This window comes from Alligator mississippiensis, chromosome 4, assembly GCF_030867095.1.
Source record: "Alligator mississippiensis isolate rAllMis1 chromosome 4, rAllMis1, whole genome shotgun sequence".
NCBI classification, from domain to species: Eukaryota; Metazoa; Chordata; order Crocodylia; family Alligatoridae; genus Alligator; species Alligator mississippiensis.
The window spans coordinates 93588882-93611391 of record NC_081827.1 but is presented as its reverse complement, the minus strand read 5'-3'; the positions used below and the strand labels follow the sequence as shown (position 1 = coordinate 93611391).

The following is a 22510-nucleotide window of genomic DNA, read 5'->3' as shown; positions in this document are numbered from 1 at the left end:
GGGACCCACAATTTCCCTGATCCTTCTTTTGTTGCTGACATACTTGTAGAAACCCTTCTCATTACCCTTCATATCTCTTGCTAGCTGCAACTCCATTTGTGCTCTGGCCTTCCTGATTTCATCCCTGCATGTCTGAGCAGTACTCTTATATTCTTCCCTAGTAGTTTTCCACTGCTTGTAAGCTTCCTTTTCGTGTTTTAACACATTTGAAGTGTTCCTTGCTAAGCCAAGCTGCTCTTCTGCCATACTTGCAAGTCTTCCTGCACATCAAGTGGTTCATTCCTGCACCCTCAGTAAGGTTTCTTTAAAGTACAGCCAGCTTTCCTGGACTTATCTCCCCCTCAGACTGGCTTCCCAGGGGATCCTGCCCATCAGTTCCCTGAGTGAGTCAGAGTCTGTTTTTCTGGAGTCCAGGGTCCTTATTGTCCTGCTCTCCACCCTTCCTTTCCTCAGAATCCCGAACTCAATTATCTTGTGGTTGCTGCTTCCCAAGTTAACATCCACTACTGCATGCCCCACCCATTCTTCCCCTTTCGTGAGCAGCTGTTCAAGAAGAGCATTGCCCCTAGTTGGCCACTCCAACACTTGCACCAGGAAGTTGTTCCCAGCACTCTCCAAAACTTCTTTTGCTCTGTTGCATTTCCCTCCCAGTGGATGTCATGGTGATTTGAAGTCCCCCATGAGAACCAGGTCCTGTGATCGGGAAACTTCTGCCAGCTTTTTGAAGAAAGCTTCATCCACCTCATCGTCTCGGTCTGGTGGTCCGTAGCAGACACTCACCATGATGTCACCCTTGTTGCTGTCTCCTCTGACCCTAACCCAGAGACTTTCAACAGGCCTGTCTCCAGTTTCTTACTGGATCTCTGAGCAATCAGACAGCTCTTACTTAAAGAGCAGCTCCTCCCACTCTTGTCCCCTTCCTGTTCTTCCTGGACAGTTTAAAGCCATCCATGACAGTACTCCAGTCATGGTATAAAAGATTCTGTAATACATAAAACATTACATAAAAGATATGGAATATACAAGTATGCTACAGGATTTGATGATTCACACAAGTTAAAATGGCAGTGCATGGTATCCACACTAGTCTCAACATATTTACTAGTATAATATTTTATGTAATAGATATTTTGGTCACTTATGTATGTATGTAAATTAACGCTATGGATTAATTTAGTTACAAGCTGAAAACTTCAATATTTTTAACTAATAAATCTTTGTAGTGAATAGAGGCAATACAATAAAATACTAGTAAAAGAAAACTCATTACATTCTTGGGCACTTACTGTATGTGCTTTGTGTTACGGATTCAGAATATTTGTGTGTTACAGCTAGACTCTTCCTCTCATTTTTGCTGTAGTTGTGGAATACTAAAACCAAGACAAAAGTAGCTGACTGCAGGGAACACATGAGTTGGGTTCACTGTGTGACATTTTCCCCTGATGGCTCTTTATTTCTGACATCTTCTGATGACCAGACAATAAGGGTAATATGACATCTTCTTCTTTCCTTTTATGAGGTGTGTAGCAAGTGTCTTTCTTTTTTTTTAAGAATGTGTAAAACAGTTATGTCAAGTTTAGAGCAAGGAAAGACACTCCAGTCTTAAATATCTAAAATCCCAGAGTTGGAGTAAGCACATGCAATAAAAAACACCATACAGAAGTTAGATGGGAATAATAATAATGGTAGTGGTAGGTCTTATGCATATTAATAGTGAATTGTAATCCTGTATGTAAAGTTAGCTTTTAAAAAAAATTGAGATTTTGATACATTGTTATAATTTTATTGTAAGCAGCATTGATTATGCTGCACTAATTTTATGTAGAAGGCAGGGGAGAGATGTAATTTTATAGACTAAGTGAATCAGAGATGCATAAGCATCTGAAGTAAGCTATTGTTCATGAAAGCTTATGCATCTTTGATTCAGTTAGTCTGTCTCAGGGTGGGCAATTTTTTTGGCTGGAGGGCTGCCTAACAAGTTTGGGTGAGCAATTGAGGGCTTCATGGGTAGCCCCACCCCTTGACAGTTGCCCCACCCCCTGTTGCCATCTTGGGGGCAGAAGTCTCATTCCTAACCCCTGATCTTTGCCACCAGAAGTCCCTCCACTTGCTCCCTGGAAATGCTCCCTTTGGGAGGGGAGGTTGCCATCTTAGAACCAGAGGAAAAAAATCATACTAAAAGTTAAATGCCTACTATAACATATTTTAATTGTATTACAAAAAATATTTTTGTCATGATTTGTGTTTGCATAGTGTAGATAGAGGTGATTGCAGAACTCAAAAATAAATTCTTAATTTTGTATATTTGGTGTGGGGGTGGAGCTGTCAGGTGGGCGGTGGGGGGGGGTTGTGGGAGGGTATGGCTGTGTGTGTGGGGGGCATAGGGTATGGTGGGGGGTAGTGTATATGTGAGGGGTAGTGAAGGCAGGGTGTATGTGTGAGGGAGTGGGGAGGGTATAGGGACCCCCCTGCCTCCCCGCCATGGTGCAGTAGCAAGTGGGACATTCAGGGCACAGGTGCCTGGCAGGGCATGGCTCTGGCCAGCGCTGCACATCACAGAGAGGGGCAAAGCCTCCCCTGGGCCGGGTGTATTGCTGGTGCTCCCTGCCACTCATGCACAGCCCCTGCACTCGCAGAGCATGGGAGGGAAGCCCCATGTGCTGGAACCAGCTGCCTTCCCTGCCAGGGCTGTGCAGCACAGGAAAGAAGCTTGAGGCACTGGAGCTGGCTGCCTTTCTTCCCAGGGCTGTGCTGCAGGGGAGGGAAGCCCCAGGCATCTCCCCCTGTTGAGCGGGAAAGGCAGCCAGTTCCAGCAACTGAGACTTCTGTCCTGTGCTGCGCAGCCGTGGCAGGAAAGGCAGCCGGCTCCAGCACTGTGGCTTGCCTCCCATGCCATGTGAGTGCAGGGGTTGCGCGTGAGTGGCAGGGAGTGCCAGCAATACAGATGGCTCAGGGAGGCTGCTCCCCTTACTGCAATGAGCATTGCTGGCCAGAGCTGCGCCCCACTGGGTGCCTGTGCCCTGCCTGCTCCTGCTGCCGCCACCTGTCAGGGCTGCACACCATGGGGGAAGTGTGGTGGGGGTCTCCATACCTCGAATCCTCCCTCACATCGACACACTACCCACCCAAGCTCTGTGCTGCTACCACCAGCCCCATGCTCCCACCCAGCTGCAGCCTCCCCCCCACCGCTGCTTCCCTACTGGCTGTCCAGAGCCAGCAGGAGACCAGGGAAGTGAAGCAGATCCCCGGGGGCTGCAGCAGCAGCAGCCCCGCACAGAAGCTGCACGCTTGCTGGCCCCTTCCGCCCACAAGGGTGGGAGTGAGGCAGTAGGGTTTGTTTGGGGCTGTGTGTATACGCCAGTATCTCACTTCCCCCCACTTCATGGGCAGAAGGACTGGGAGGGGCAGAGTTTGTTGGTGTGTGCCATGGGCTGAATGAAAGTGCTTGGTGGGACGGATCCAGCCCAAAGGCCGTATTTTGCCTGCCTCTGGTCTATACAGTGTATCTCTACCCTGCCTTCTGCCTGTCTTCAGACTGTCACAGCTGATTTTATGTACTTGCATATTTACAGGTTATTACTTGCTTAGGTTATGTAACATCAGATCATTCCATGCTTTATTTTGTTTAATCCCATAAATTCCTTTTATAAACCATAATATTCTTGAAAAGATGTAACCTTATGCCTTTTTTCTCACGTTATTTTTCCCTCACTTTTCATAATCGGTGTTTTTGATATGTTGAATTTGTATTCTTGAAACTAGTTATGCTAATAGCATGTTTAATGCTATAGCTGATATTCTCTTCTTTTTTTTTAATTCTAGGGTTTTTTAACTTTAAATTAGGACCTGGTGAACTTTGTATACATGGCTTTTTTTTAAGAAGTGTAGAGGAGTACACTGACTGGGCAACTGGGCAGGCTGTGACAGGAAATTCAGTATTGCACTTTATTTATGGAGCTTACTGTATGAACAGTAGAGTACTTCCCATTAAACTACTAAATGAAAATCACAGAAGTATTGAAGTTGTTCTTATTGATTTAAAATTTTACTTCTTAGTGGCTTCTAACTTTCAGCATGTTCTCTTTTTGACTAATAGTTTTATGTCTTTGTCTTCCTTCCAACTGTTGATACATTATTCTCTTCAACAGATTTGGGAGACAAGTAAAGTGTGCAAGCCTCCAGAAATTGCGTTGAAAAATGAACTAGATGTTGCATTCAAGGGCGATGAAATGATGATTTTAGCAATTCTCAATCATACACATCTACAAGTAAGTGTGTTTCTCTGTGTATTTCAGCTTCTAAACTCAGTAAAAAAAAAATTACTAAAAATTTCCCTATTTAGTAATCTATTTGTGCCATTACATTGCCAAAATGATATGGCTATACACAAAGAAAACCCAATTGCCTATATCACCAATCTACAATAGACTCCGTTCCCTCTAGTTCTGTCTTATTAGTTACTTTAAATTTTTCAGGGTCTAGCATGTTTTAATCACAGTATTATCCAGACCTGAAACATTATATGGAAGAATATTTCAGCCGTAAAGATAATCATTTAATTTGCTTTAAAATGGGACATAAATGGTATGCTGGGAGTCCTGACATCTCTTCCTACATTGCTGAGACTAATCATCTAACTGTCAAAATGTATAGGGAGGAAAAAGTTGAATAGGTTCTTCTGCCTTCCTTTTGAGTAGGATTCATTTGGCAGTCTACTGGTCAGGTCTTCAATGTGTATAGTTCGGTAAATAGACAGTCATGAAAGTCATAAATGACTTCTGTAATAGCTATGGAAGAATGCGTTTTGAAAGAAAGTGGGTGGGCTGATCCTCTGATAGCCGCTCGCCCAGATTCTACCTACTTGCAGAACAGTGTTTGTCTTGGTGTAGAATCTGTCCATATGTCCCTTCATGGACAATACAAGTGGATTCTTAAAGGGTAAACCTTTGAACTGTTTTCTCAACTTGTTACTGCACGTTGATTAGGTCTCTTAATTTTTTTTACTTGCAGCCAAGTTACCTTAACCCTTTTTAATTTCATAGTTTCATAGTAGCTAGGGTAAGGAGGGACCTAAACAGATCATCTAGCCTGACCCCCTGGCAGGCAGGAATGAATGCTGGGTTCACAAGACCCCAGACAAGTAATCATCCAACCTCCTCTTGAATTTGCCCAAGGTAGGGGCGAGGACCACTTCCCTGGGAAGTTGGTTCCAGATTTTGGCCACCCTAACTGTAAAATATTGCCTTCTGATCTCTAACCTAAACCTATTCTCATCAGTTTATTACCGTTGTTCCTTGTCACCCCAGGTGGTGCTGGGGAGAAAAGGGCTCTGCCTATTTGCTGTTGATCTCCCCTGATGAGTTTGTAGGCAGCCACCAGGTCCCCCCTCAGCCTCCTCTTGCAGAGGCTGAACAGGTTCAGGTCCCTCAGTCTGTCCTCGTAGGGCCTGTCCTGCTGCCCTCTCACCAAGTGGGTGGCCCTCCTCTGAACCCTCTCCAGGCTGGCCACATCCCTTTTGAAGTGTGGCACCCAATACTGGACTCAGTACTCCAACTGCGGCCTGACCAAAGTCGCACAGAGGGGGAGTATCACTTCTCTGGACCGGCTTGAGATGCACCTTTGGACGCACGACAAGTTATGGCTGGCCTTGCTGGCTGCGGTCTGGCATTGGCGGCTCATGTTCACCTTGGAGTCAATAATGACTCCAAGATCCCTTTCCGCCTCTGTGCTTTCAAGAGGGGAACTCCCCAGCCTGTATGTATGCTGTGGATTCCTTCTCCCAAGGTGCAGCACCCTGCATTTGTCTACATTGAGCCCCATCCTATTCTCATCTGCCCACTTTCGCAGTCTGTCTAAATCTATTTGCAGCCTCTCTCTCCCTTCAATTGTGTCCACCTCACCCCACATCTTAGTGTCATCAGCAAACTCGGACAGCGTGCTTTCCACCCCCTCGTCCAAGTCTCTGATGAAGATGTTAAACAGTGCAGGCCCGAGGACCAAGCCCTGGGTTACCCCCCTGCTCACCTCTCGCCAGGTTGAGTACCACCTGTCCAGCACTACTCTGGGTGTGCCCCATCAGCCAATATTTTACCCATCCAACTGTCCGTGCTCGTGAGAGCATGAGGAGAAAAATGCATTAAAAAAAGTATAGAAGCCAAAGAAGGTTAAAAATGTTGACATGATGAGAAGTCATCACTTATAAATTTTGGGCCAAATCAGGATTCAGAGATTGTGGGCTAGAAATGTCCGGAGTAAACAAGCATTGCTGGAGATGCGCTCAGTCAGAAGTGGTATCACTGTTTAATTAGTACTTTTGTCTTATTGCCATCACTACAGCCTAAAATAACAGCCTTTGTTTTTATAGTATGTGATCTTTTTAAATGGCATGGGTTTTTTTTAAGTAAGTTAAAAAGATATGATGTTTTAAGTAGGTTAAAATTATCTGATGACCTTATTTTTCCAGATTATTTTAGGAATCAAAATAGGATAGATTTATTTTAACAGTACATTTGTTCCATATCTATTGTCTGTATTAAAATAATACATTAGCCAAAGAGAGATTTTTGCAGTAGTGCAGTTTTACCAGGGGCGGTAGTAATGCGAAGAGCCAGTGTTAGAGGCACAGTCCTGCAAGATGCTGACCATTTTCAATACTAGTTGCCTTTGCAGAGAGGTGGGGTTCTACAGGTAATCACAAGATCAAGCCCATATTCAGCTGAATGAGGGAAGTCACTAGAAGTCCTCAGTGTTTAAACCATAATATATCACAACATGTACTCTGTTTCATTTAAAATGTTTTGTTTTAATATTTATCATAGCTGTTAAATGGTCTATATTTGTTTTTAGAATGTGCATGACAAAATAAAATATGGTGACTAGCAGGGATCTGAGTTTTCTGTTTCACGCAGTAAAACGTGGATTTTCCCTGTGAAAGTGGGAAACCGTGGGTTTCCCCTTGCAGGCTGGCAGAGTTCCAGCCTGCAAGGGCTTCTTGGGGCTGCAGAGAGCAGGGTGAGGATGCTGGGAGCCAGGGGACACGTGTGCATGTGCATGCATGCAAATGGCTGACAATACATCCAGACAGGGTGGTGTGAACAGCCCTGGCAGCTAGATACTAGTGGTAAGTCTATGGGACAGAGGAGGGTTGGAGAGCTGGGGCTTGGGGACTGTCTGGGGGTCTGTGCATTGGAGGGAGGGGGGTATGCACATTGTGTGTGGAAGGGGTGTGAGGGGTGTGTGTGTCTCCGTGGTAGCATGGATGCCTGCTGGCACTGGGGGAGGGTGTGCAGGTGCTGGGACTGTGGCAGGGCAGGGGGGGTCTGAGGCAGGGCTCAGTGCCACTGGCGAGCACAGCTCTGCGTGGTTGCCAGCAAGGCCTGCCCAGAGGTGCCTGCCCCTCCAGCAGGGGAAGGGGGCAAAGGGGTCCTTCAGGGGCAGTGGGGAGCTGTGTGGCCAAGCTGGTGGTGCTGGGGTGCCTGGTGCCGGTTCAGCCAGGCTGCAGCCCTTTGCTGCATCCTGCTGTCGGCACAGAAATGAGGGGGGCATGTGCCCCTTATCCCCCTCCCCATGCATCACCAATGGTGTTACCTATGCCCACATTCCTCCTCCTGCCCCTGAGAGCACGGACACTGGCCCCCCAGCACTACCAGCTTGGGAGTGAGGGACAATAGCATGGGCATGGACAGAGGCAGGGCACTGGCATGTCAAGGCTGCTCAGCACCATAAAGTAGCAGAGGGGACAACTGCAGCTACACCCATATCCTGGTGAGCGAGGTGGGCAGGGGAGCTCTTATTTTCCATGATAAAATCAAATGCCAAAATTATATAGGTATTGAGAATTTATTTTATTACAATAATCATGATTGAGGCACTGTTTTAAAATTTCTTTACAACTGTAAATATATCAATAGAACATTTTGTTCAACTGATGCCTCTATATATAGTGGCATTTCATTTTAATCACAGGAAAACACAGATTTTGAGGGGTTTTAATCTGAGAATTTGGGGGGGTTAATTAGAGAATTTTGGATTTTTTTTTAACAGAGAAAAAAACCCAGGACCCTGGTGATTAGACATCTTAACACACCTCTCTGCTTCTAAGTCTTTATGGCAAAGTAGGAAGAGACTGTCTGTGAGGTGTCAGGAAAGCCTTAGCAAAGAGTGGCTATGTCGATTTTAAATAAGCTGATAGGTTGCACTTATCTTGTTTAAGAAAATATCAAACATTTACCTACTGGTGAGGTAAATTTTTTCCAACTGTTTGGACATTTAGAGGAAAAGGCCTTTTTTTTTCAACATCATTTTCTGCCTTTGGCCATTTGAACATTGTGTTTTACAAGAGCTGAATACATAAGCATGTTTACCACGGAGAAAAAAAGGTTGGTTAAGATGCTTAGAAATAATGTTCCTAGTCTTGCTCATCTGCTTTATTCTCCTACCTCTCTGCTCATTACTGTCTCTTATATAAGTTTGTCTTTGTATTGTCCGGATTTTGCATTAGTTGCATTAGAATATGTTTTATATTGCTCAAGGTTTTTATCTGGTTTTAATTTGGAAGATCTTAACAGGAGTGTAAACCTAAGAAAACTTCTTCCTTAGCTAAGAGTAACTTTAACGTTCTTTTTAACTACTAAAATAGTGTGTGTTTTTTTAAACTCTGGTTTGTAATGAGAATAGAGTGAGGTTCTGTTTTTAATGAAACTGTCTTGAGATATTGCTTGTCTCTTCATGCTTGGTTCTTGCTTATAAAGGGCAGGGGGACAGAGTAATGGAACTGAAGTAATCTGGCATCATAGCGTCAACTTTTAGAAACATATTCAGGTAACTTTCAAATTTAGGCATTGGGTTGAATGGTTTGGAGTGCTGATTATTGAGTGTAGAACAGAGATATTAAACCCATCAGAGCCCATGGGCCAGATCCAACATGCAGGGGTGGTACAGTGCAGGCACCTCATGCTGCATGCACCCCAGACAGGGCCTGCATGCCTCTTGCAGCACACCACATGCAGTATGCAGGGCCAAGGTAGTGCTTACTGCATGCAACGTAGGCCGTTTCGGGGCACACTGCATGCAGCATGCAGGGCCAGTCTGAGAGCCACAAGCAGCACCACCGGCTAAATGATCAGGCCAGATATTTGACAGCCCTGGTGTAGAGTTTTTCTCCTCTAAATTGCAAGTTAAATTATGGCCGAAATTGGGATTGACTAGAGTTCTTGCTATTGATTTTTTCCTAATCTCCGGCCACAGAGTTTAGAAGAGATTTGGGGAGGATGAGTGGGTATGTGTGGCAAAATGGGGTTGGCTTCTTTTTCCTTCTGCTGGTTTTCCCCTTCCCATTGCCTGTGACTGTGGCTAGTTGGATTTTGTGCGTCTTCCAACCCTGTTTAAATTTTTTAATTTTGCCTACCCCTACCCCCTCCAAAAAAAAAAAAAAAAAAAAGTCTCTAGCTCTCATTGGCTGCCCTGTCTCTACTCCATAGTAGCATAACACAAGACCTGCATGTTTATGATGCTTTGGGTACAACCCAATTGCATGTTCTGCAGGGGCAAATTATCAAGGGATTTTTTTTTTCACCTTCCTCGCAGCATCATATAAGCACAGTTCAGTAAGCAATAGGATTTTAAAGTGCTTAGTAGAGAAGGTGAGACTTTTTTTTAAAAGCTTGCCACATCTTGCAGAAATGTCTAGGGGGGATAAAAGGGCTAAGTTCCAGAGGTTCAAAACTACCAGAATTTTGCTGGTTTACCTTGTTTCATAAAGGAGCAGGATCTGGACTGTCTGTAAATGTAGTCTCCTTTAATGATACTTTTACTTTCCTGCGCTCTGGATGAGTGGGAGTGGATGAGAGGATTCAGAAGTAAGCAGCATTCTAGGGGGGTGTAAAAGATGGTCCATCCTGAATTATTGGTTGTGTAGTTGAAAACCTGTGCTTCCACACTGGAGCTGATTTGCCTGATATATTGGAGTCCAGGGTGGGAGCATAATACACCCCCGCTCACCCCAGTGTTAAATGAATAAATCTGCAGTCCATTGCTTAAATTGTCCCATGTGTCAGTTGTTTGCCTGCGTGTCGTTTAAGGAATAGCTGGCAGAAGAATACATGGATTCTTAATTTCTCTGTGGGTACCTGGACTCATAACACTTAAAAATAGTAGCTCAGTTTTGCAGCAGCCTGTAGTCTGCCCTCACTCACCAAAGAAAACTTATCATTCAACTCTGGTTATGGGTTTCTAAGCTCTTCTAATAGTTTTTATAAATAAATGGCTTAAATCAGTTATTGCAAGGAGATTAATCAAGATAATCAGAAACCTTGTTGATACAGATCTAGGAAGACATCAATTCACATATTACTGGTATTAATCTGTACCATTTTTGGAATACTCTACCTTAGTAAAGGAATACAATCTCCAGCACAATCAATAGCAATACATACATTAAAAAAGTAAAAGATGTCATTTTTTACTTAGTGCACATATTTACTTTTGCATGTCCAAGGGAGGTCCCTGACACCTTCACTAATGTTTTTAAGAAATAATTTTAAAGGGATTTTTATACGTGTTTGTAAATCATTAGTTGCATACCAAAAAACACTTTCCATCATAGTTATACAGAAATCATAGTTGCAAAATCCTGCAGAGGCAAGATGTAGGTGAAAATCTACTCTAAGATCCATGTATCCATAGATGAATATACCTCTTTTTATTTGTTCTTTTTATAGGTTCTGGGTTGGCAAAATACTGTTTCTGTGGCTTTGCTTGTGGAGTGTTATTGCTACATTTTTCAAGAGCTTTAAAACTCATCCAATAATTAACATTTATTCTTTTTGAAGAGCAAGTGCCTGATGCTGGGTACATAGATTTTAAAACTTGATTCTGTGTTGGAATAACAGATTTGAACTCACAGTACCTATGTTTAAATATGCTTTTCTATTATAAATGTATGCCTAATCTGTAAAGCTAGAAGTAAGCTTTCGTTATCAAAATGATTGAATAAAGACAATGGCTAGATCATCCATGTTTAAAGTACTAAAGAAATTGTTTTACAAAAATAAATTTTAACAAAATGTGTCAAATGCACACCAAAGCTTTGAATGCTAACAATGCTGGTAGGGTGGAGATTGCTCATACTGTAGATCAAGATGCTCACTTTTTTGTGACTAGGATGTACAAAGTTGTTATACATTTTAATAACCTTTTTTGTGTTGCAGCTAATTAATGGAAACACAGGCCATACTGTCAGTCTGACTGATGTTGAAGACTCTATTTCCTGCTGTTGCCTGAGTGAAGATCTTCAATTTGCGGCATTTGGACAGAAGAATGGAACTGTAAAGGTACTATACTCTCAGTTTCAGAACACTACTGAGTGAATCCCTTCATAGATATTTCTCATTCTTTTTGCTTTAAAATCTGGTTGATGTAGGAAAAACGTATTTTTGTATGCAGTTGTAGAGAAGAGAATGAAAGTTAATCGGATGCTTCTTTTTGAAACAGTACATTGTACTGTTTTTTTCAGTGCTCAAAGAAATCTTTATTCTAAAGCTCTTAATGTGGTAGGGCAACTCTTCCATTATCCACTCACAAGTGTGTGTGTGTGTGTGTATACAAGGTCTTCATAAAGTCCTTGTGCACTTTTAAACTTTTAATAACTTAGGTTGTAGGTATGATAAAAAAAAAAATCTGTAAACAGCATTTTAAAGCAAATTTATTAAAGTTTTAGGACAACTAGAGTACACAATGCTAGACTTCAACATAACCACCATCCATCATGATACAGTGCTCAATCCGATCTTCCAACTCCTTGAAAACGTTTCCCAGTTGTTCTTGAGTTACTGCATGGAGCTACAACTTATTTAAGAATAAATTCGTTATTACTTATGAAGTCTAGCATTGTGTACTCTAGTTGTCCTAAAACTTTAATACATTTGCTTTTAAATGCCTTTTACAGATTGTTTCTATCATACCTGCAACCTAGTTATTAAAGTTTAAAAGTGCACAGTACACCCCCCCCCCTCAGTTATTCTTTGATGTGGAATAAACAGTGGAAGGAACTGTAAGAAAGGAAAGATTCTCTTGAATTGTTGCAGAACTTTTTCAGGATTGCATGCACAAATACAGACAGAAGAATTATTGCCTAGGCTGAAGAACTGCAGAGAAGGGCCTGAGGGTTACAGTGGGTCATAAGCTGAATATGAGTAGAGACCTACCGAAATTGCAGTGGAAGTTCACTGCACAGTGATGCCTTTAATCTTGTTCTTTTCACCATGACCTTCCTCCCTTCCCCCCATGCCACTGAATGGCTGAGGGGCAAAAACCACAGCATTAATTGCTTCTCAGCCAGTCAGTGGGGGGAGGGGGGACTGCTCACAGCGAAAAGAGGAAGATTAAAGGCGCTGCTGTACTGTGAACTTCTGCCACAATTTAGGTAGGTCCCTAAATATGAGTTAACCATGTGCCCTTATTGCGCAAAAAAATAAAAAATAAAAAAGCCAACAGCGTAGTGGGTTGTATTAATTGGGGTGTCACTTGCTAATCAAGGGAAGCAATTCCTTTGCTATTTTTGGCAGTGGTGAGGCCTCGTCTGGAGCACACTGTCCAATTTGAAGCTTCACCTTTCAAGAAAGATGTGGACAGATTGGAAAGAGTCCAGCAGAGAGCGACCAAAATGATTAGAGGTCTGGAAAACATGACTTACGAGGAAATGCTGAAAGACCTAGGATAATTTAGTCTGGAGAAAAAAAGACTGAGGGGAGATTTGATGGTAATAGTTTTCAAATGCTTAAATGGCATAAAGGAGATAGAGATTTTTTTTTCTCTATGGATGTTGGGGACAGGATTAGGGACAGAATCTCCATCCCTGGAAATTTTCAAAAGCAAGTTAGGCATGTGAGTGGGATGGTTTAGTCAGGGACAATCCTGACTTGGTCAGAGGGCTGGAGTAAAAGACCTCTTGATGTCCCTTCCAACCCTACTTTCCTGTGTTCCTAATTACAGGACACTTTGGCCTTTTGTTCATTCACATTAAGAAAGTTAACCCTCATTAATAGTGGAAGCATTGGGGCCTCTTTCTCCCATTTCAAATGGTGGAGACATCTACTTTAAATTAAAAAAATAAATATGTATTTGTTCTCTGCAGAGCATAACATTCACAGGCCGGTCAATTTCGTGTGCTGCAGTCATGGTAATGGAGCAGAAATGTGTGTAAAAGTGCATGTAGGTTGTTACACATGATTTATGCACAAAGGCTTCTGACAGATGATTAGACACTTTTTATTAGTGTAGATTATCTTTTCAGTTTCCTGGAGGGTAAGGTACTTTTTATTATTTCCCATCTACTGTGAGTCACCACTTTTGTATAACTCTGTCTTTTGTTGTCTTTTCTTCACAGGTTTTCTTAAAAGCTTCTTTCCTTTTCATTTTTTTTTTTTAAATTCTCCATCAGTGATTTTTGTGTGTGTGTTTTTTTGTTTTTTTTTTATTGGAAAGGTTTTAGAGGTGTCGGGTGGGAGAGTTTTGAAATCTAGGCATGGACACAAGACCTCTGTACAACATTGCCTGTTTACCTCTGATGGCCAGACCCTCATTTCAAGTGACGATGATCCAATTATACAGGTTTGTAAAATACTGTGTATTGTTGTATTGGAGCACTAAAGCGAAGTTTGTTACACTGTAATGATTTAGGTTCCACAATACTCGCCCTTTTCCATACTGACCATTCTTAGTCCCCAGGTCCATTTGGATGCAGCCTCTTTTTATTTTAATAGTCTAAACTGGTATGGTCATTCCACTTAACCCCACTCCATCCTTGAAACTGCCGGGCTGCATGTGGATTTAATTAATGGCATTATTACAGGGTCTCTATCTTTGTTGCCATGGAGCAACAAAAACAATATAATTTGTTTGATTTGTAGTTTTAAGAACTAAGTAAAATAGTTCAGATGTTCTAATTTTTTTTATTTGCCCAATCTGAAATACCTATTTCTTTACAGTCACTTAGGTGAACAGTTTCAACAATATTTTGAAAATAAAGACTTTTTAGACTTATCAATCAGTGCTACAGCAAAGTATTTAATTTAAAAGATAAGTAGTGGGTAGACAGTAGGGATAAATAAAATTGTTCCTGCTTACCAAGAGCAGAAACAAGAAAAAGCAAGTCAGCAGTTCCACTGTATGGAGCAATAGGAAGAAACTTTTAGTAAAGTCAAAGGTATTGCAGTGGCTGTGTGGTTTAGAATTGTATTTTTTGTTTGCATAATTATGATATCCCATTTTACATCAAAGATGGTAAAAACTATCTGAACAGATGTGGTTATTGTAAAGAAAAAATATTTTTTTCCAGACATGGCACTTCAGCTTCTTTAGTTAATTTAAGGGTTTTGGACCTAATCCAAAGTTATCAACTCTGAAACACCTATTTCATTCTATTCAAAATGAAGTAATTGATATCAATGACATGTAAAGAAGAAAAGGATCTTCATATTTACTGCAGCAATACTTGGGCTCTAAATCATGCCTTTGAATATGAAATTTACAGTTGAATTATAAATGGAAAACTATACAAAGTTAGGAAACTTTAAAATAACGTTTGATTAATTGTATTTGCTGAATATTAAAGAAAGCTGAGTTAGTGGGGAAAGTATAATGAATAGCTTATTTATTGAGGTAAGCTATGTTTGGGTCCAAAATTTGAGTTTGCAATTACATCTTTCAAAAGCAATAATGACAGTTGGGTATATATCCACTAGTGAAAAAAAATTAAGCAGATGTTACTGGGAAAGGCTTTTGCCTTTTCATATCTTAAGGGTCACTGTCTGCCAGATTGGCTGTTAACTTTAGTTGAATTGTGTAGCATGCTTTTGCAGCTGACCATCATTTAGTGCTCTCTCATGCTTGTTTACTAAATACGTACAAATCTTCCATGGTCCATGCAGGATAAAAAGCAGTGGATATTTTCTTCTAAAGAATGCTTGTTAATCATCATCCCTATTAAATTATGTATGAAATGTGAAGAAAGAGCCTATTTATTGTCTTAGACACTTTTTGTGCTGGCAAGCAGGTGTGGAATTGGGAGTTGGAAGAATGCTTATTTCTAGAAGGTCACAATGAAACAATCAAGAATTTTAGGCTTTTGGAAAATTCACGACTTCTTTCTTGGTCATTTGATGGAACAGTTAAGGTAAATAATGTTGGTGTAATAACAAGTTGAATGAAATACATTATTGCATCTTTAAATAGTAACAAAATACATGAACAAAGTTTGAGGCTCAGTGTTTAATTTTCAGAGAACTGAACTTAGATCTTGTCTATGCTAAGTTTTTATTTCCAAGTGATTCCACTCTATATCCATGCAAACCTTTGTGCAAGGGTGGTGCATGAGTTACGTAGATGGCTTTCATGTGAGTAGCTGCTGTGTTGGTGGGAAAAATTCCGTTGTATATAAGGCTTAAAGAGAAGAGCATCTTTTATTCCTAGAATGAAAGTGTCTTTAGCCAGCCCAAGAATTCTTTTAAGAATCTTAAGTACCAACAAAAAATAACTTGGCTGACTTTTAATTCCATGTTGGGTTTTTTTGGCATTTAGTTTATTGTGCATTTAATAGATAATTTAGCAGTGAAAAACTACAGATTTTTGACAACGTTTTTAAAATTTATTTTTCAATTACTATTCAAACTGTTTTATCACAACTTAGAATTTAACATACCAGTAGAATACTCCACACATTAATTTTTGGATCGTGTTGCTTAACTTTATAGTAGACTTGTTTGTTTTTTTTAATTGACTTGATTGAGAATTGTAAAAATAGCCGTATTATTTTATATCTTTCGTAGGTGTGGAATATCGTTCATGGGAAAATAGAAGTCAACTTTGCTTGCCATAAAGATACTGTTCTCTCTTGTGCTGTCTCTCCTGATGCCACTAAGTTTTCATCTACCTCTGTTGATAAAACTGCCAAGGTTTGCTGTTACAATGTTTTAAAATATGCACAGTGATGTCTGTATTCTCTGAAATGTGCCTTGTAGGCTGCCTTTGTGAAGTAGCTGACAGTCACCCCAAATACCACAAACATTTCAAATATTAAATTATATATATGAAGTGGTTACTTTTCTAACTCTACTAGACACCTCTTTTTTTCTTTTTAAATTGATCATGGATGTACCTTCATACAGTCGTTGACTTACATTCCCATAAGATACACACTTGTAAGTATACAAGCTTCTTGTGCATGGTGTTTTACATAATTCTGTGTATTGCTTTAAGTCGTCAGACTAAAAACACTAGACAGTAGCTGGCTGGAAAGCTTTACAGATGCAACTTTAAAAATGAGTTCTATAGTTAGGCACCAGCCTAAATTCCAAAAGTATTGAGTTCCAAGGTGTTGCCTTTTAAATTCAGCTTGGAACAATGTCTAAATACAGATTTACAAACTCAAGTTTAGGCTCCTGTTTCTGAAAGTTGTTGTTTTCCCTCCTTCCCCCTTGCCCAATATCAGGATTTCCACAGTGAAGGATCCAGATCTGCTTCTGAGTATTTACAAATCAACAATTTGTTTGAACATTTAAAGGCTCCTTCATGTTTTCAAAGAAAATTTATTGGCCTCCTTGTTAAAAGTACCTCCTTTGAGATTACGTCAGATCAGCCTCTTGAGTAGGCAGTTAATACATATTCCACTGTCTTAAACCAAAAACAAACTCTGGAGTACATTTTCTGAGCTTATAAAAATATGTTTGAACTAATTAAGGAATGCTTTTATCTAGAATAACTTTATCAAGTTTCTGCCTAATGGGTCAATAGCTTTGAAGTGTGTAACCCAAAAAGAGAGGAGTTCATACTTTTTCAAATACCTAGGAAATGTTCTGGGATTTAATCACTAAAGGAACAATGTCTGTTAACAGTTGTATATGTGATGCTTAGAAAGGGTCTGTGGTAATATGAAAGGTGCTGCATATATTTTAAATATTAATTCCTATGTTAATATATTTTTAAAGAACAGATAAAATCATAGCAGCTTTTCCATTAAATATTTTTTCCTTTGTTTTAAACATTTTATTTTTAGATATGGAGCTTCAAAAGTTCCTCCATTCTTCACGAGCTAAAGGGTCATGAAGCCTGCGTGCGGTGCTGTACTTTTTCATTTGATAACAAATTATTGGCCACTGGAGATGACAAAAGGGAAATACGGGTACCTTCTTTCTTTTACTTGTTGACATTTTTTAATAACAGATGCTGGAGTTGAAAATGCCATGGGGCTGCTTAACCCAGTTCATGTGGCAAGCTTGAATTTGGGTAATTGCATTCTGGTCAGCTAAATTCCCTGAGAAATTTTGGGGAAATTGCTAGGCAGGGGTAAATATATGGGTTCTTTTGCTATGAAGGCAGCTGTTTTGTGAGTGGTGAATATTCAGCAAAACTGAAAGTCATTGAAACACAATACAATAACAAAATCTACTTTAAAAAGGGCAGAAGATCGGCATGAATTAGGGGATTAAAAACTACAAAAAAAAAAGAGAAAATATTCAAAATAGATATGTAAATATAGGACAGTTGTTGCATTGTTAGCAATTTTTGGTGAGGTAGGACCCTGAAATGCCCATTTTTGTAAAACTTCTTATGGTTTACCAACTAATAGATTTTAGTCATTTGGGGGGGTTTTTTAGGAGTTTTTGTAAACTTTGTTTTATATATTGCGCACCAAAAGAAAGAAAACAACATACCATGACACTTCTACAGCAGCTCCCAAAAACATGTATTTGTCATGTAAATTCTGGATTTTTTTTTTTGTGGTGGTGTTTTATTTATCTTGTATTTTCTGTAAGTCATGGCGTTCTATAATGAGCTGGCACTTTTTTTTACTGATTAGTCTGCCAGGAGTTGCTTGTATGATTAAATATACATTTAGTAGAAGTGAAAGATTGTTTAAAAATTACTTCTCTCAGTAGCTTTGTCACTGCAAGAATTACACTTTATTGAAAAGGTTGGATTTCTCTCATATTGAAAAATAAATTCCAACGTTCCTTATAACAATGACCCTTAGTATTTATACTGCTAATAGTATGTCTTTCTTGTTTCCCCCAGATTTGGGATGTCTCAAGCGGTGAATTACTGCATCTCTGCTCCCCTGTCATTATAGATGAAGGAGGTCTGACACATGATTACTGGGTGACAGACCTCTGTTTTTCTCCTGACAGTAAGATGCTTGTGTCTTCTGGAGGATATCTTAAGGTAAACCCAATGAAAGTGTTTTAATTTAAAATGCAGGATTAGAAGATATACTGAGTGTCTTAGTCAACGTGAAAGGTTTTGCAGAGCATAAGGCTGCCCCATTTCCTTATGGAGTTAGTACATTTCTGGAATTTTAACTCATTTTGTAAAGTGTTTTAATATTAAAAAAACTCTTCCAATTTTTGAATATATTTTAAATTCTAAATTTGATTATACATATGGAGCACAATATAGTTCTAAATTGTTTTCTTCCCTGTAGCTTCTTCTCTTTTATTTTACATCCAATTTCCTGTCAGGTTTCTTTTTTTGTCATTTTTCCATGTTGCATCTCTGTCCAAATGCAGTTTTTTAAAATCTGAACAGAATCGCTTTTTTTCATTATTTCCTGTGTGTTATAAATGTTGGACCACCTGCAAATCTATAAATTGGTGTATATCGTATTTAATAAACAAATAGTGCATTTGGGAGCATTTCTAACATTCTGATTCTGTATTAAAGGCAGGAAAACAAATACTAAATACGTTAGTCAATAGCAGTTGTTTTCTTTATACTCCAAAGAGAAGCGCTGAATATCACATAATTAGACTTTTGATTTAAGAGGAAACTGATTTTATAATCAAAATATTCCTACTAACAGTTTAATAGGCTCTCCTGCAGATGTATGACTTCCTCTTAATCAGGAGCCCCTTCTCTTCAATATAAACTTCAGTAGGAGCCTGTGTGCTTTACACATACCAAGACTGGACTTCTGGTTTATAAAATGTGACCATTTGCTACTAGCTTGCTTTTGGGGAAGGAAGATGAAAAATGACTTAGCATCCTCCTACCATTATATTAATTGAAAAATACTGTATCCATTGAGGTAGGAACTAGAGCAAGAAATGGCCTGTTGAACCAGACTATTTCATGGAGCCCAGGATGCTGCCTGGGAGTGGCTAGTGATTGTGTATACTTACGGAATAAAATGTCCTTTTAAATAAAGGTTCTCCCAGATTGCTGCTGTTTACTGGTTGCTGTACAGTCTGTAAAACTAGGTTTTCTATGCTCTCTATCCCACTAAAGTCACTAAAGGGTTTCTTCTATGTAAATGATGAATCCTTTTGTTAATTGAAGCTCTTAGCTTTAATTAAAAATAGATCTGTTCAATTTTAAATACGTTGCTTTTCAGTTTCTTTGCTCCTGTGTTTATGAAGGGGATCAATGGGTATGCCTACTTAATCTGATTTCTTCCATGAATTATTTTCATAGAATCAAAGAAAATTAGGGTTGGAGGGGACGTCAGGAGGTCATCTTGCCCAACCCCCTGCTCAAAGCAGGACCATCCTCAGCTATATTGTCCCAGCCAAGACTTTGTCTACCAGGGTCTTAAAAACCTCTAAGAATGGAGATTCCACAACCTCTCTGGGCAGCCTGTTCCAATGCTTTACTACCCTCCTAGTGAGAATAGTATTATCACGGGATAACAGAATGACCCAACTGCCACTTACCTTCTAAATGTTGTTAATATTTTTGTGAACTAAGAGTTCTTATGCAATTCTGATTATGGAATAAGTGTTTTGCTCAAGGGAATTTATCAGTGCTGGAGAGAACAAAATCCTCCATCAATTCAGTTTTTCTTCATCTGAAAGTCTTATACCTATAATTTCTGTTTTTTGAATGCCTGCTATTAATTAAGAATATCTCTTCATAAAAGCAAAATAAAAGAAAAATATTGGCAGCTAGGCCTACTGTGTTATGCCTATGTTCATAACTTAGTCTAATTCTATTTCTGCTAAATACATATATACTGTTCTTTTATTATAGTGGTGGAATGCAGTTACTGGAGAAGCCTTGCAAACATTCTACACAAATGGAACAGATCTCCAGTCGATATATGTGTCCTCTAATTTCAAAATATACGTCACTGTTGATAACCTCGGTATCCTTTATGTTCTACAGATGATGGAATGAATCTATTGAATGTTTGGGATGTGAAAGTTCATGTGACTGAGATGCATAGTTTTGAGCTGGAAACAAAATTCCACTAAATCTGCTGTGAAGTGTTTTTCAATATTGCATTCATTAAATGAATTTGTGTGGGTAATATTTATGTACATTCTCAAATGAGCATACATTTAATCCTGGTTTTTGATCAGCATTATTACTGTTAATGGTTTGTCCTTGAATTTTTATTTGCATCTTAAAATATGCAACTTGTTACACTGTACGTAAAATTATATTAAGATTTATTCAACCAGGGTGAAATCATTAATAAAGAGCAGAAGGAGATATAGTAGGACTAGAATACAGGAGAACTTCATTTTGTGCAGGTTATATAGCAAATGTTTTCAGGCCATGAGAACAACTAACATGCAAAAAAAAAAATCTTTTACTATGTATGCATGACTGCTTTAATGGATACAGAACAGAAAGAATTGGAGACTTGGCATATATTGGAAAATGAAATTCTAACAAAGTTAGTACTGTTTGAGGAGCGTGGCAATATTTGAGAGAAATCCAGTAAGGGATGTGTTTGTACAGCAGTGCTGCTCTGTGCTGCTGCACAAAACCATAATGTTTTCCAGATCTGTGAAGATACAGAGCATTGTAGCAGGTGGTGAGTGTGGCCTACATGGGGGAAAGATAACTAAGTGCACTTTTTTCTCAACAAGAACTGGTACCTGTGTTGCAGGAGATAGATTCCTACTCCTACCCCTTTCCTACTCAGAGGAAGAATACAAAGATTGGCAGTTAAGCTTTATATGAAATAGGTCTGAAGGTTTGTGCTGAAAAATATAGGAAGTAGTTAAATGTGAGTTACTTTGCATGACTATGAGCTCTGTGCCATGATATTTTATCCTGTCCTGGTCTGGTTTGTTTACAGGAGATACTCTGCACAGAAATCTCTTCTTCCCTCCCCCAACATATGTCATTTTTAATGTACTTCTTGATCCAGTTATAAGGTACAATATTAGAGATTTTCTACTGTAAATGCAACTTTCCTTAACCTAGACTTTGAGAATATTTAAATAACAGAATTTCTAAGCAAACACAAGTGAGCCTTGTTCTAGTCAAATGATTCTAAATCCATTAGTTAGTTCTCTGTGTGTGGGTCACTTGCTCAGGCAGAAAGTAATTGTAATTTCTACAACTTGATGATAATAGCAAAATATTTTTACTTCAAACGTTTAGCATATGTTTAACAAATGTTTGCACCAGTTGGCATTAAGTAATAAACTTCAAATTTTCAATAATTGTTCAGTTTGAATTTCAGAACAAGTTTTAAAATCATTCTTAATGTTTTTCTATGTTTTAGCAAATTTTTGTTTTTCCAAGCTGTAGTTTTGTATAATTAAACCCCTTTGTTAAGGCAATATTGAATACGGGTCAGATATAATTAATGTATTGCTGGCCAGACATGTGTTTTGTATTTTGCATATGTACATATAAAGCATTAAATAAAGACAACGCAGGCAACTACAGCCTAATTTTTTAACCAATCTTATCTCTTGAGTTTGGTTTTGTAGTTGTTTTTGTGGGGAAGGAAAATATGCTAAGATTGTCTCTGCATGAGCAATTGCGCCTGAGAAAAGCAGTCAGGAGCTAAATAATTTCTCTTTGTGGGTTGCCATCTATACAGTTCAGCTTGACACTGCATCCCAAAAATGCTTTGCTAAGGTAAGCAACAAAGAGGGTGAAGTAAGGTAAAAAGCATCTTCTATATGGTACTGCAGCTGTGCTGGCCCCTGGCAAACCATGTTACTGGGCAAGGGCTAGAGTCCTGAGCTTGTCAAGAAATTCTAGGCTTCTCCAGATCCCTCAGAGCTCTTTGCTTTTATAATTCATGTAGCCAACAATAGCACCCTATGCAGCCCAGCATTCCAAGAGCTTAAAAGGTAGCCTTATTTCACTTTCACCTTCTTCAAACCTGGAATGGTACCTTATGGAAATTCAGCGAAGATTTCAAGAGAGTTTTAAATAGAACCAATTAGATAATGAGCTACAAAATGGATCTTTCATATTATAAGCTACAGCTGAAAATTCTCCCTTGCACGACTGCTAGTGAGAGCATGCACAGAGATAGGAAGAGCCTTGTATTGGATTTGTCAAAAGGGTGAGGGTGGGGGATAGAGTCTAGGAAGAAATGGGTATAAATCTGTGGAGGATTTTAATTTTGAACTGGATCCTGACATGAATAGGGCCAGCGTAGAAGATTGAAGGAGTAACGATGTAGCTGTCCTTTTCTGTAAGTGTAGCATTCTGCATATTCTAGGACCTGGATAGTGGAGTTATAAACCAAGAATACAAGTTAATA

At 39.5% G+C, this 22510-nt stretch overlaps 1 protein-coding gene across 8 annotated transcripts in view; it reads left to right on the top strand.

Moving 5' to 3' along the window:
* The window catches only part of APAF1 (apoptotic peptidase activating factor 1), a 71936-nt gene extending 50241 nt beyond the window's left edge, over positions 1-21695 (top strand). For 7 of the 8 annotated variants that reach the window (XM_019480845.2, XM_014595174.3, XM_014595159.3 and 4 more), the window contains 9 exons: positions 1361-1486; positions 4149-4268; positions 11208-11330; positions 13483-13608; positions 15053-15172; positions 15825-15950; positions 17051-17176; positions 18070-18216; positions 20020-21695. In XM_019480845.2, coding sequence (XP_019336390.1) covers positions 1361-1486; positions 4149-4268; positions 11208-11330; positions 13483-13608; positions 15053-15172; positions 15825-15950; positions 17051-17176; positions 18070-18216; positions 20020-20166 — 1161 coding nt within the window. In that variant the 3' untranslated portion in view covers positions 20167-21695. The remainder of the gene's footprint in view (positions 1-1360; positions 1487-4148; positions 4269-11207; positions 11331-13482; positions 13609-15052; positions 15173-15824; positions 15951-17050; positions 17177-18069; positions 18217-20019) is intronic. The other variant, XM_019480847.2, reaches the window with a different exon arrangement.
* The last annotated feature ends 815 nt before the right edge of the window (positions 21696-22510 follow it).